Here is a 15,794-nt window from a genome sequence, read left to right as displayed (position 1 = left end):
AAAAGAAGGATGCTAACAACATCCCATGTAGCCGTACATTTTAGCAGAGCGGTGTGAAGCGGAGGTTAACAGAGTGAAATATATGATGGGTTGTTACTACAGACCTGGAGGGTCAGTTCCAGGGGACAAAGAAATGCATCGCCAATTTAGACTTATGATACATATGAATGTGTAGATCAGAAATCTCATGATACGGAAGAAGAGGAATTTATTGAATGCTCGACGTCAAAGAGTGTTGGAATTGCTCATAGCGTCCGAAGAGGGTATCTGTTAAGGATGGCCATTTTACATGCAGTTGGTGACAGTAATCATACTGTGCTTTCTAGCGAAGTATCTAATCGTATTGATGCTCCAATTAGAACAGGTTAGATTATGATCACCTTAGGAGAACACAATCTCTGGTCATATGTTATCAGTTACTGGATGGGAAAACTGTCAGCAATGCATGGGATTCTTTGAAAAAGCTTAAATGAGGCGGTATTTGAATGTATCTCTAGTGTTCGAAGAATAAATAAGTTTGAAGTGAAATGGAGGTAAACCCTTATTAAACGAAGATCCACAGGAATAAGATGATGTGAGAATATTGTCGTGAGAATAGGAGTGAGAGGAGTTATGAAATATGTAAAGCTCAGGCCAGAAAAGTAACGAATAGTGTCCGGAAAGTTAAATAGGAGTATGAAAAGAAATTGGCCATGCAAGCGGCAATCCAAAAGAATTTTATCGTTATGTCGCAGGTAAAAGAAAGAAAGAATGTGAAAGAAAAACTATATTGAATGCAGATGGTACTCGAGTGTCGTAAGCTAAAGAGAATGTTCAATGAATGATCTCTCAGTTTGCTAAGGTATATCAACCAGGTGTATGAAAATGGTGCTTAGTGCTACTGCTACATTTAATAAATAGTTATCGCTTCATGAAAGTAAGGATGAAAAGCTGTTGCATATAATCTGGATAAGAATTCATCAATAGGGACAAATGGAATATCAACCCGTTTGCTAACGAAATGCTCAACCAAATTGGCTACGCCTTTCACGTGCTGTATAACTTGAGTCTGAGCTCAGAAATGATACCACAAGAATGGAAGCGATGTATGATAGTTCCATTCTACAAGGGTGGTGCCATAACTGACGTGTCTAAATACTGACCTAACAGTTTCGTTGGTGTGGTAGTGAAAATTTTAGAGAAGTTGGTAAGCACTCGCATACGGACATGCTAGAAGAACAACCTGTTATCTGCAAGGTAATCAAGGTTAATCTGCAAGAAGCAGAATGGGGTTACTAAAGGAAGGTCATGTTTAAGCAATTTGCTCATATTTTGTAGCAATAATTACGGCCGATCTGAATAAAGGGAATGGATGCACTATGATAATGTAGGATTTTTTAAGGCGTTTCATAGGATATCACACGAAAGACTGTTGCATAAACTGAAGAATATGGGATTGTATATAAACTCTTGACTTGAATTAGAGGATGGTTGAGAGACAGATATCAAAAAGTGGTATACAGTGGGTGTGAATCTGCTAGATTTAAGTTGACTAGTGGTGTACCTCAGGGTTTAGTGCTGGGGCCGTTATTGTTCAGTCTATACATTAATGATATCAGGCAGGGTCTAATAGTTGATGTGCAATTGTTTGCCGATGATGGGAAGATAGGCAGGGAAATCAGTGATATTACTGATATTCAGCACTTACAAAATGATTTCAATGGGCTGGAAATTTGGACAAATGAAAAGGCTTTCAGTTTAATGTTAGTCTGTGTAGTTATGCGCTTTGGCATGATGAGATTTCCAGCAGCTACAAGAAACTGAGGATGTAATGGATCTTGGTGAATTGGCGGATAGGAATTTGAAGTTCAAATGTTACACAGCAAAAGTTGCAAATACAACTCAGAGGATAATTGCGATGTTGAAGCAAACCTTGACACCAAAAGATAGGGAAGTCATTCTGCTCTTTATAAGGCTTTAATAAGGTAACACCTGGATTATTGTGCACAAATTTAGTTTCTCGGATTTCAATGGGTAAAGCAGCTGTGGAAAGTTTGAAAGAAGATCTACAAAAATTTATATCCGAATTACGGGATTTATATTATGAGAACGGATTGCGAGTATGTGGACTGCAGACTCTGGTTAACAGAAGAAAGTGGGGTGTTATGGGATTTTTCTGATGAAATGTTTCATTATATGGAAGGGGAGAGCAAACACGGGCGAATCCATGGAGGTTAAGTTTGTTGTTAGTTAACAAAGGGTTAAGTGCTAGGTTTTCTCTGACAGAACAGTGAGGGAGTGGAATAGTTTACGATTAGGAATAGTGAGTTCATCTAATATGAATGAATTTAAGGGAGAGTGTTAGACTTGATTTGGGTGATTATAGTCTTCCTCTGTGAGTCCGTGACTTCCTGGAGATTTTACATGATAAGAACAATAATTAAATATTTTTTGTAAGCACTTACCAATGCTACAACAAACACCCATCACAGAAATCCAGTAATGTCTGCGCGCTGAACGTTTAGTGCTGTCGAAAGTCAAAACCATAATAACAAATTAATTAAATCCTTCTTTTTTCTATGCATCTGGTTCAGTTGTTTAATATACGTGTGTCGCCAGTGGATACGGAAAAACTGCCGTACAGATATACTTTATTTCACAGGTAAAGTTATACCGATATAAATTAATGATTTCCCAAAAGAACCATTCTGAACAACACTAAGAAAACTGAATATTATCTCAATTCCAGAAATTATACTTCGTATGAAATATTATTGTTCGTGATAATATTGTTCGTGAAAAGTTGGCAACTAGTTGCCTAGTTGCCAACTTTTAGATAATTGTTTAAAATATTGACCAGTTCTTAAAATTAGAAACCTTTTACATCCATGCTATCTTTTATAAAGTTGGACACCGCTTACAAAGTAACTCCCACTGGAAGCTACTTGTAGGGCTAATTATGACAAAAATACGGCTATATATATATATATATATCATCCGAATTTTTACCCACGGTAGTCAAACTGCTTCACAACATAGTATCCAACAATGTCATTTGTTATACCGCATAGGATGAATTGTTGAAACATTTCCGCATACCAGAAATCTATGCCACATCGGCACGATTCAGTAAACTAATGTATAAAATTAAATATATATAAACCGATTTAAATATCTAATGAAACAAATGAACACGTTATCACTTACTGCACACTTCTTCGTCCAACGCCCCAAATTTTGATCCATCACAAAGAGTAAGGAACGAAATCATTAGCAGAACAAAATCTGATGAGAATGAATTCATTTTTACGAAGCAAAGAAATGAAAAATTGATTCGAAGTAAACCAAGGGAACAGTGAGAGGCAGAATATCCGAACTTTCTGAGTAGGATTTATAGTAACAGAGATGAATAGGAAAGGGAAAAAAATGGACGTGCAATGAGGAAGTAGGAAGTTTATTTCACCTGGACTTTGAGCGGAACTTTGTGACACCCATAATGGGTTATTATCACTAAACTCAAACTTACCATGGAATAATTCTCATTGGCAGTTTCGTTCTTCAAGTAATTCTTAGTGACAGGACAGTCGGTGGCATTTGCAGAAGAGGGTTCATTATCGAGGTGAAATGTTCTGTCCATATGTCGTTCAAGCATATCAACAGGGTGACAATTTGAAGGATGGAGTCGTTCATATAAAAAGGTGACTTTGTTTTATATTTATTTTAGTAGCACATGTGGCTGAAGGACCTTTTGATAACCTAGTACGGGACCACCTTCGGAAGGCTTTCATTGATATCTGTGCTACAGAAGTATATGTTTGTTACGGTTTGTAGCTGTATGACAACATGTCAGCAAATTCTGGCAAGTACCGATGCTAAGAAACTACAAGTGAAAACTGTAATTCGCAGAAAGCTATTTACCCCTAACAATGCTATTATTATTCGTTGGTTTTTTTATTGAGGGATGATTAGAAGTAATTCAAGGGGCTTATATTATTGAAGACCACACTACGCAAAATAGGTGTATATAATAAGGGAACATGAAACATCAGTTTAAAATTATTTAATATATTCGTATGTCGTTTTTTATATATTGCTGAAAATATGAATTGGCTAATATTCTTTGTTTCTGTTTTAAAATTCTAAGTCAATACTCCATATTTTTATGTATGATTTAGTAGAGAATGATCAGAAAAATTTGGTGAAGACAGACACATGAATAATGATAAGATAATAATTCGAACAGCAATGGTAACTAGAAAGATATTTATTTAATGTACTTCATAAATTGTACAATTGCACAAATGTTTGGAAATCCAATAAAATCTGCAATTTAAGAGGGAACGAAACGTCGTCTGAGTATTTATCCACTGTTCTGTTTCGCAACGTCCATGAAGCATTCCTGGATAAAAACAATACACTCAATTAAGAGATGATTTCTGAATATACATAAACTAATAAAAAATACCTGTTATAAATCTTAAGTTTTGCTTTAATGTTTAAGATTGTAGAAATAATTGCACTGCGCTTCTATTTATTGTGTGGATTAATCCGATTCACTTTCTTGTGGATCAACAAGCTTTCCTTGCATCGAGTTTGTGATATACTGTGACGTTCCACCACAGAAGATGTTTCATTGTAAAATGACCCTGCTCATTATTAATGAGCGTTTTTCATTTTTATACCGAATTATGCAAAGGTTGATCTTTTGGCAGTGTATAATTCAACATCTACTTACAACTAAACAAGAAAAACCTTCTTACCATTGCCGACATCATCTGGGTTCCTTCTTCGCCAGACAGTGCAGACTGAAACACAATAGATGTAATTCAATAAACAAGAGCAAACGACCAAACAAAACATGAAATGATAGCGTATCTTGTTTGTAAAACAAAAACAAGAAATGTGGAAAGCTGTGCTTTTTTTTCAAAACAGCGATTAAATTTATAAAATTAAAATTTAGTGGAGTTGTATTTATTAAGAAAAACTACACTAAATTACGATTTTTCTTTCGCAATTAAAGATATTCTTGCAACATTTTAAGCGAATTTCACACACTAAATGTAAACCTTCCAAATACTACATCTATACTTTGAATATATAACCAATTAAACTTGCTCTATATGGAAAACACTGAACCTTTTCAAGTCTTCAGTTAACAGAATCATAGCTTCATACCAATAATGAAATTCATATAGTGCGTAATTTACGAAAAACTATTGCCTATTGTTTATGGGATTCCAATTTTCTCCAGAAATGTCCTGTCATCTTTAAAGAGTTACCACTTAGGGTAGTGAAATTGCTGAACGCTGCTCAAATCGACGATTGGACGCGAACTGTTGTATATTCTGGCCCCTAGCTCAAGTTTTATTTTCCTGTTGCTTATGATCAATTTCGGATGGTTGTGGTTCTCCTTGCATTTTGGAGAAAAAAAAAAAAACTTCTAAATGGCTAATTTTCGGAAAAAGCTGATATTAAGATATCTTCTAAGCAGATTGCGATTTCATATATTGCATTGAAACGGCTTAGCAAAAACCATAAATTCTCTTTTTTACGAAAGAGATTGAACGCTTCAGGTTATTTCACTTATTGCGTAAACAGTAGCATTGTTCTTTTATGAGCAGAAATTTAATCCATTGTTTTATAGGTTTTACAAGTCAAAAAATTTTTAATTATAGCATTTTGGTATTTCATTGGTAAGACATATGTTACGTAATCTGGTAATCCTTAGACCTATTTATCTAATCTATTTCTAGTCTATAATACTCAAGGTTTTGGTGTCATTGCAACGGAAAGGCATCATAGATACGACGCTTTTGTGAAAATTTAGGCAATCGCTATTTTGGCTGGATATATAAGAGCCTCTCCTGCGAGGATATGTTAAACAAGAGCTGACAATTTCTTTTCTTTCATTCCACAAATAAGCACGAAAACCAATTACAGAAATAATACACTACTCTCATAACCTTAGTAACCTCATCCGTAAATCCAAACAACAACAACTAGCCTAAACACATATAAAATATTCACCATAAGTAAGATTTGAACTCACAACTTGTTGTTTGTAAAGTAGAAGCACTCCCGCGTAGCGTCATCCATACCAGCAATTTCTTAAAATATTCATTATTTATGGAATATAGTTAACAAATGTCAAACATCAGTTAAAACGTAAACATATACTATTTTAATTGATAAAGATAAATTACATTTATCATATCGTGAATGAGAGAAACATCTACTCGCGTAGAACGATACGCTTTTGTTGTTAAAAGGCAAATTTCATTCAAGATTTACCGCCTCAATATGTCAGTCTATTTTAGATGGAAAGATGCTCGAAATCCTTTGGTTGGAAACGCCTGGTTTCTACTCCAAGATGTGCAGTGCTGTTATTAGAGATTTTAAGGCGAGGATGTGTTAGCGTGTTTCAATGCAGAGGGACAACGTTTGCTGCTCCTCTGTATAAAAAATCCCGTTTTTCCCTGAAACTCAGGTATTCTTCCTCACACCAGGAAAATCGTCCAGAAAAACATGTTACACACACATGCCTATTTAGTCAAAAAGCCTTATACTGTTCAGAAAGCTAAGGATTCTTGGCTGATCGTTGATCTTAATGAACTCTAAGTACCGCTGATTATTCTTATTATTCTTCTTGTTGTTTTTATTGCTTATCTAAGATTCCAAAGAAGTTTCAAAGGGCACATTATAATGATGATTTTAAGCCGCTTTGAATAAAGCGAACTAAAGAAAAATGAACAGTAAATGGACAACTGCGTCTTGAAAATAAAAATAGATATCTGCAGCTTTGCTTCCAGCACAGTGAACCTGCCGATTTACATTCCACGCTGCTTCAAGTAGAATACATTAAATTAGAAGATCTAATTTTTGTGTTCGCCCAATAAAAAATTTATTGGGAAATTGTGGAAATTAGTTATTTTTAATTTAAAGGAAAAATCAACTTACTTATTCTTTTAAAAAACGTCTTACCTTAATTTGATCTTTCTTTGACATGATACATCCCTCTACCTGTAAAAGAAAAACAATTTGTTTTTCAAATATTTCAAGTTGAAGCAGCTACTTGGAAAAGTTCATGCATTCACTTTAGACAAAGGCTGGTGTGCATTTATTAATCTACGAGTGTGTGAAAAGAAGCATTAGCAGTTTCATTATGAAATTTTTTTCGCTAAATCTGTGTTTCTGTTGAAGTTTATATAAGATATGGAAAGGAGAAAAATGTTTATTTCTTTAAAACTGTTTAATTTGTTGCTATTTCGTTCTATGCAAGATGATGAATTTAGGCAAAACAAGTTAACCACGATTATTTAAATGAAACTAATGACAAACTGTATCAGTACCTTTAATTTGTTTATTCTTATGTATTTTACACTATTTAATTTTAACTCATATTTATTTTGTTCTTTGTTTATTAGTATTGCTTACGACAATTCAATCGGGGATCAAAATTACAACGTACGACTTCTTTTTTGGTAGTATATGTGTTGTAATGAAATGTTCAACGAGAAATTATTTTCTGTTAGTAAACTGCTCAATACTTTGTTATGTAACATAAATAAGAATTTCTCTCGCTTTTAACGTGAGATTAGTGTGATTTTACCTTCAGCCTCTTAGCGTAGGTTTACTGCAAAGAGACGTCTTTATTTGATTCTTCGTGAAACAACAGAAGTGTGCAACCGGTCTCACAGTAAATATGACAGGACGCATTCGAAGTTACTATATCATCTTTAGTCATTTCTCAAATTAGGAAATCAGACCCACAATTCATTAGAAATATTTTTATTGTTCCCTGAAATCTGACTCTTAAGTGATGTGATGAATGATCCGATAAGTGTGGAGAGCTCTTTTTTGTGTGTACAAGTTCAAATTCTTCCGGATCGCCATTCATTCTATCACTTCTGAAATCAGAAAATAGGTTTCAAAGAGTCATTCTTCGTTAAAAACACTAGAAGAGCAACAGCAGGGAAAAACCTGATACGCCTGTTTAACATGGATCATATTTCGATTGCTTTTTGAAATAATGAGCTTCCTTTAACTGTTTTCCTTTGCATACAGTGAAAAATCAACAGTTAACGTGCAGCATACCGTTGAACGCTAATTCGTAATGCTAAAAAAATATACCAGTTAAATGCTATTTTTAATTAGACTGCAATTGCTTTATGTGTAACAGGCCTAGCAGACAACCAAGGATGATCGAGTACAATGTCTGGTCAACATCAGTAATTTTCATGATGGTTTTAGGCGCAACCCGCCAAAGATATATGAACAGTATCCTAAGAATAGACGGATTTCGAATTTTTGCAAAGTTAAGTACTAGATGATTTAAAAGTACCGTGAAGCAAAAAAAGAAAGTCGAGTTATTGTATCTTGAGTAAGCTGCTGACAAGCTACTCAACATTACCAAATTTGATACTGTTGAGTGAAAAGATGATTTCAGAGAAACAACGACTGTGCTCGAAAAAAAAAAAAAGAAAGTCTTCTTGACAGCGAATTTTACAGAAAAATATGCACAGACATACACATAGCTTCTTCATCAAGCGATTTTTCCAATATCATTTTTTAATGCAATCATTTATAGTAAATTGTATAAGTTTAATTTAGTCTGATTAAGATTGTCTACCTGTTCCTTGACTCCTGCATCACCGCAAAGCATTTCTGTTTGTTTGGCCATATCTCCAGCAGCAGCTGGTATTCCCTCATCCATGCAGCCTTGAATACCCTGCATCACCTGAAGAAACCACATTCGGGAATATCATTATATGCAAGAAAATGATTAATTTTATTTAATTCGAAGAAAGTTTCATATTTACAGAATTTACAGAAGAATCCGTAAGAATGTCAAGCAATTCAAGCAATTGCATGCAACAATATCGGTGTGTGTGTGTGTGTGTGTGTGTGTGTGTGTGTTCTTGTTCGTTGTTGTTGATTAATTAGTGTGTGGAAAGAACTAAGTCCTATAGTGCTGCCATCTACTGGTACTGTTTTAAAAAGCAAATATGCAATGATTTAATCAGACGTCATAAGACAATATAATGGGGTAACAGAATATAAACAAAAAAATAAAATTTAAAAAATAATACAACAGTGGAATAGTTGTGATGTAATATCAAATTAATATGTTAAGAATAAATTTTTACTTACAACTTGTGGAAACTTGGCGTAACAAGCATACAGTTGACCTCGAAGTTGTGGATCGTCTGTAAAGGATAGAATATCGTGAGTTTCCAGCAGGATATTATAACCTAATGATACATAATCCAGGTCATCAGCAAAACCAGCAATTACCACACGAGTGACGTTAATCAGAAGAAAAATTCTTCCTGAAACCAATATCGGAATTGGACACAATCACTCTCTAAAAGAATCCTGATTACATTTAGTTAGAAGAATATAGCCTGCTAACTAAACGTAGTTTATGAAGATATAGCTGGAAGTATCACTGCCAGTTATATCTTCTATCCTTACAGAATTCATGTTTTCAACAAAAAAAAATGATATTGATGCATTAAAAAATCCAGATATACTATCTATAAAATTACAGTAACAAAAATTATTTATTTATATGCATATCAGAGTCAAATTGGAAAATTTGCTTAAGGTCGTTATTCTTTTTCTTAATATTTTCATTATCTTGGAGAACTGTAATTCCTATGCAGGAATATCATGGAAATAAGCAAACAATGTTATAAGTATAATATTGAAGGTTGAGAGAAATTGACGTTTAGAAATCATCTCAGTTGATGTAAAGTAAACATTTATGATACTGTTTTGTTTCTTATTCTTATTACTGGATTTCTGCTGGGCCCGTTGTGCAATGAATAGGAAACATCTGAACTTAGTAAATATATCAAAACATGTTCAGACGTTTTCTAATTTTGCCAACTTCATTATAACAATCTGAAGACAATTGTGCTACTGTTAAAAATATAGGAAATAATATTTAAAAAAGTAAAAAAGAAAAAATAAAGAAATTAACCCGTTTTTAAAAAAACACAGATCTCATGATGTATTTCAAACATCAAATGGTCTTTCCATAGTATTTTGCAGAATTTATTCCATCATCATTATCTCTTCATAAATTAGATAAGTTTATGAGCTATATTTAGCTGCACATTTATAAAATGGTATAGACTTCCTTCTTTTTAAATTGCATAACTTTAATAAATCCTTTTTTAAAATGAGATTATTTTATCTTGTATGCCATGTGAAATTTTCCTAACAAATAAGAATTTAATTAAATATACCCATTTACTTACTGCACGCCGCTTCCTTGAGTTTCATCAGTGCTTCATTTCCAAAAACTCCGTTTGCGAAGTACAACATAACAGTGAACGAAAAAACAACGAAAGTTACCGAAGCCATGTTCCAAAACGTAGCAAAAATCAACTGTAGAAAACGAGTTGTTATCGGAGGAAAATTTATAATCTGAACGTTGCAGTTGGGTTTTTATATACTTTTAGAGAAGACAGTAAAAGTATCTGAATATTGAGAACAATTCATCAGGAAGTGTATTCTAGACTACAAGCGAGCACAGGAAATTGAAATTTTACTCATTAAGATGACGTCATCAAGTGCATTGAAAGATACAGGCAGCTACTTTAAAAATATTGTTGATAGGAACACGTTTATTGTGTCTGATTAACAGACAGTGCTTATGTGAAGATCTACTCCACTGTATGTTTTTTTTTCTCAAATGAATATGTTTGAATAATGCATTGTTTTTCAAGGCCGAAATACACAAAACAGTAACTTTTCAAGTTTACCTTAGAATACTCATCTGTGCTTTGTTTTATGTGAAAAAAAAAAGCTCTTATTCATCTGCTAAGTGCAGAGTAGATAACAAAACACGTATAATTCCTGACTTTCACCAAAAACATCGAGCTTGCCATTATCCACAAGGATATCCTGTTGCTTTTCATTAATGATGTGGCTTTGTTGCCTTAAGAGGACTACCTACTTGACAAAGTAGGCTAATTATGTGAGAGGCACTTCAAGAATAATGTAAACCAAGATCTATTGTATAATGACTGTTTGCGAAATTAGATTAAAATAGGACATTTTCTCTATGCAGGAAGTACGAGACCAAATAACAACAAATTTCTAGGTAATTAATGGCAAAACATATGATAATGTTTTTATTTAATTTAATGCAGAATTATCAAGTGAACAAAACTCTAAAAGGTAACTAAAATCCAGTCATTACTCAAGGATAAAAGATTTATCTTTCAATTTTAGATTATTATTTATGAAGAGGAAATGCACACACAAAAAACATCGAGAACAAGTAAAATAAATACAAAGTCTACAAAAAAAAATAGTGACGTAAGCATAACGTAATTTGAAAATAATTTATTATGCTCTTAAATATTGCGAACTGGAAGTAGCCAAATGATTTATTAAATAAATGATTTGCAATAGAGATATTTTTTATTCTGAAATTCATTCAAAAAATAAGTACTTTGGTTTATTGTTAATTTTATTTTGGCTAAAATTGAACGTTGTTAAAATGATAAAGAAATAAATACGTGTATGTTCTCTTAATAATTCAGCTAATTGTGTGTTGTTCTGTCGGGCAACATGCCTATTCTAACTCTAGTTTAAATGTCCTGTATAAATGAACTTGATCTGACTAAATCAAACATGACCCTCATCTCCAAGTGTCCGCATTCCTTTCTGTTATTCTCTGGGTAACTTTCCTTTCATAAGCCATATATATCTTGAGTTAACGTCACTGTTTAGGTATATTAGCCAAGCTTTCCTTTTCAAAGTATTCAAGATATCGCTAATGGAGATATCTATCATCTTCTCAAAAGCCATACTACCTACGTTTGTCCTTTTTTATATACTGAAAGGGAAACGCATTATGAACATTTGCTAATAAAAATAAAATTAAAATATTGCGCAATTACTTAGCAAATAAATTAAATGCAAGAATGTGGAATAAATGAAATCAAAATAAAAAGGCTAAATACGTAACTGGGAAAAATGTGTGAGAGATTTCATAAAATATTCAGCAACAATTTTTTCTTCAACAATTCATTTATGATCAATATGTTAACAAAAAAACAACAACAGAAAATGAGGAAAATTGTTCATTTAATAAGAGAGAACAAACTGATTTTTTTCTTTATTAATTAATGACCTATTTCCAAATTTCAATATACAGCAATACGCCTTATATTCAAGCAGTGAAAAAAATTGTCGTTTATGATGGTAAAACCATTCTTAATCCATTGAATAATAGATTATAGACAGTATTTATTAATGTCAATAGAATCTTTTGTCTAATGCTGACGAATTTGTTTTTCTAATTTTACATTTGATAACATTTTTCAGGGATTATCTTGGACGACTGTCACTCAGTCTTGGGAACCCTAAAATTATCATTTTCGCAATCTTAAATAACCACGCCTTTTAAAAACCAAAATGTCTATTTCCTAATATTGTTACTATCTTCGGTAATAGTCAAGAAAAAAATTACAACTTTTTCTGTAGCGGATTCAAAACGTCGAACATTAATTAACATATAGTCTGAACTTTTTCCCCATTATAATTTCTGTGTCACCAAACACTTCATTATCGATTAGACTATTGGCAGAATGAAGTTTTGATTCACTTATGGACCACTTCAAAATGGCTCACTGATTAATTGAAATCTTCAAGAATATTGCAAATACAGATAATTATTGTCCGCTGCTTATCTGGTTGGCTAAAAGATGTTCATCAGTAATTGATTCTGGTAATCTTAATGCTACCAGTATTCTCTCTAAATCTTCCGGTTAAATGAATATGGATGTATGTGATTTAGTATACAAAATATATACTACGTGTCATCAGGTTTAACACTTTCTTCGCTGAAACTCTAGCATGGTAAAGGCTAGTTGGAATGTACTCTTAAATATGCGATAATACTAGTAGTGTTATCAATTCTAAACAGACACAAAACACACTGAGTTAAAATTTTGTGGGTCACTTGATATTGAGAATAATTCAGAAGAGTATATTTTATGGACTAAAATTGTATGGCGAACACTTAAGCAGTCATTCTCGTATAAAAAAATTTTTTTTCTAATAAATGTAGTACTGTTCCTCGAGCTATTTTCTCTTTCATCCGGCTAAGATGCAAATAATTGATTTTCAAATTTGTTGATATTAGAAAAAAAAGAAATTCGAAACAGTAAGGAATTTAACATTGCTAGTTCTTCAAAAATTTCGAGCCAAATTGACTTTTCAGAGATTCCTTGATGCCGTCACTATTTCATAAGGAATCTAAGTGTTTATTTATTTGTTTATTTTTGATCAGGTAAGCATATGTAACTAATTGTAATTGTCAAATTGCTAAGAAAATATTGCAGCATTTTCATTTTAAATTTCCTTGAAATTCGGAAGAATATACTGTACAACATTGTTGTTATTATTATTATTATTATTATTATTATTATTATTATTATTATTATTATTATTATTATTATTATTATTATTTATTTATTTATTTATTTATTCACATTATTTATAATTGATACTTAGTCAAAACAAGATATCATATAAATAAAAAGTTGACTGGCGATTCATAACAATTCAGATTCTACCCAAGAATCTAAGAACAGTCCGTCAGGTAGAGCCGAAAAATAAGAATTGTTCCAAGTAATGCTGAATTTTGTAGGTCATATGGGGTCACTTCGCTGATGTTTAATTGCTGTAAATAGTTGGATAGCTTCTTTGAAGTTGCATCAAGTGCACCGATAACTACTGGGATGACTTTGGTGTGTATAAGCCACAGTTGGCCAACTTCGCTTGCCGTATCTCGATATTTAGTATTTATTTCCAGTTCTTTGTTGTTAAAGTGCAATATCGATAATCTAAACCTGTCGATGTTCGATAGTTGTGATGTCAGGTCTATTGTGTTCCAAAATGCCGATCAGTTTCTATTCTAAAGACGCAGAGCATTTTTGCTGTTTGGTTTTCCAATACAGTCTCTATATTATTATGCTGCCACCAGTTATCAAAAGTAGGAAAGCCATATTTTTTGTATACATGCCAATGAATTAGTTTGGCTATTTCATTATGGCCGTATTTATAGTCAGTTTGAGCAATCTTGCATTATTATTATTATTATTATTATTATTATTATTATTATTATTATTATTATTATTATTATTATTCAAACCTGTAACACACGCAAAATACTTCGGTCTCTATATAGATTCCCATCTTAAATGGACAAAACATATAGAATATCTACACACCAATCTCCGAGTCATCGCAGCAAAACTCTTTCAAGTTAAAGACATTATTCCACCCAACATAAAAAACTCCTATACCACGGTATCTGCGAATCCCTACTCAGATACGGAATAACAGTCAATACAAATGCATCAAACAGCCACCTAACAAAATCAGAAACACTACACAGGAAAATCGTGTCAACAGTGATCTGGACACCTTACACGCAACAACCAATATCCAAAAAGCACATGGCAATACACAAAATTCTGAGCATTAAAAACCTGAAACACTACATGACATTAACAAGAAATTATTTCAACATCACCTACCGAAACAACAAAGACACATATCGTATAACACGACCTACAACAACCCTCTACATCCCCACACCCTTCAAGAACTCATACGGTTCTTTTGTGAGATCACATCAGATACCCACGCAACTCAACAACCTACCAAGAAAGTTAAAACACGTAGATAACTACAGAACATTAAAAAACGAACTCTGGAAAATATACCAACAAAGTTAAGAAACCATTAACACTAATATACACATTATAAATCACTAGCATCCAATTCCTACACCCCATACATAAACAGTAGCAACACACAAATAGTGAAGGCTAAATCCCACTCTCTTCATAAAAGCTAACCCAAGTTTCGAAGTAGATGGGATTAACTTGCCTCACTCATCTACAAGTAATCCTTATAAGCAGATGCAGAAATTTGTATGAATAATCACTCTTTCTCAAACTTTAAAAATAAAAAATAAAAAATATATATAAATAAAAATTAATGAGAAATAATAATTGTAATGATTACTATTATTAATTGTTAATATTACAAATGAGAAATAATAAAATGTTAATTTTTTTTAAAAAAAAGTTTAATTATTAATTAAAAACATCTGTAATAATCATCATTATGAATATTATAATAATATACGTTAAAACAGTTATTGTTATTATTATTTAAAAAACTTTATGTACGAGAAAGTATTTGTTATACATAATTGTGTTCATATAATGTATGTAATTTATCTGAAAAAAAATGTAATTTTTATATTTTTCTTAATTTCTATAATTTTATAATGTAATTATTATATGTATGCAAGACATAATAAAATGTTAAAAATTATTATTATTGTTATTATTATTATTATTATTATTATTATTATTATTATTATTATTATTATTATTATTATTATTATTGTTAAAATATATTATAAATTATATTACAAAAACATATTACCAAAATAAGACTCACAGACCTTATAACACACTTTGAACAAATAAATCCAATACTTTTGAGACTCGTGAACATAATATTCGACACAGGCATTATTCCACAACAACTAAAAACAGCAATAATTATCCTAATATACAAACACGGTAAAAGAAACGATACTAAGACCTACAGACCAATAGCGACTCTACCAGTCATCTCAAAAATTCTAGAAAAAATAACACACCAGACTGCAGAACTATTTAGAGAAGTACAACATGATCTCACAAAACCAATACGGCTTTCAAAAAACAAAAAGCACCATCACTTTATTAGAAGACATCGCTGACACAATA

General features: G+C 32.2%; 1 protein-coding gene across 1 annotated transcript; it reads right to left on the bottom strand.

Annotated features, from left to right (window-relative positions):
- Positions 1-4,162: 4,162 nt before the first annotated feature.
- LOC150099583 (uncharacterized) lies at positions 4,163-10,424 on the bottom strand. Its single transcript, XM_090404411.1, has 6 exons — positions 10,245-10,424; positions 9,130-9,185; positions 8,609-8,716; positions 6,961-6,999; positions 4,740-4,784; positions 4,163-4,378 (listed from the first exon to the last, which is right to left on the bottom strand). Exons 1-6 carry the CDS (start codon positions 10,348-10,350, stop codon positions 4,340-4,342), a joined length of 393 nt encoding a protein of 130 aa, XP_090260537.1. The 5' UTR covers positions 10,351-10,424; the 3' UTR covers positions 4,163-4,339.
- Positions 10,425-15,794: the final 5,370 nt, after the last annotated feature.

Source organism: Typopeltis vanoorti, chromosome 14 (genome assembly GCF_054136105.1).
Source record: "Typopeltis vanoorti isolate ZY-2024b chromosome 14, IOZ_Tvanoo_1.0, whole genome shotgun sequence".
NCBI lineage: Eukaryota > Metazoa > Arthropoda > Arachnida > Uropygi > Thelyphonidae > Typopeltis > Typopeltis vanoorti.
The sequence above is the reverse complement of the archived record's forward strand: the minus strand, read 5'-3'. Positions and strand labels throughout refer to the sequence as shown.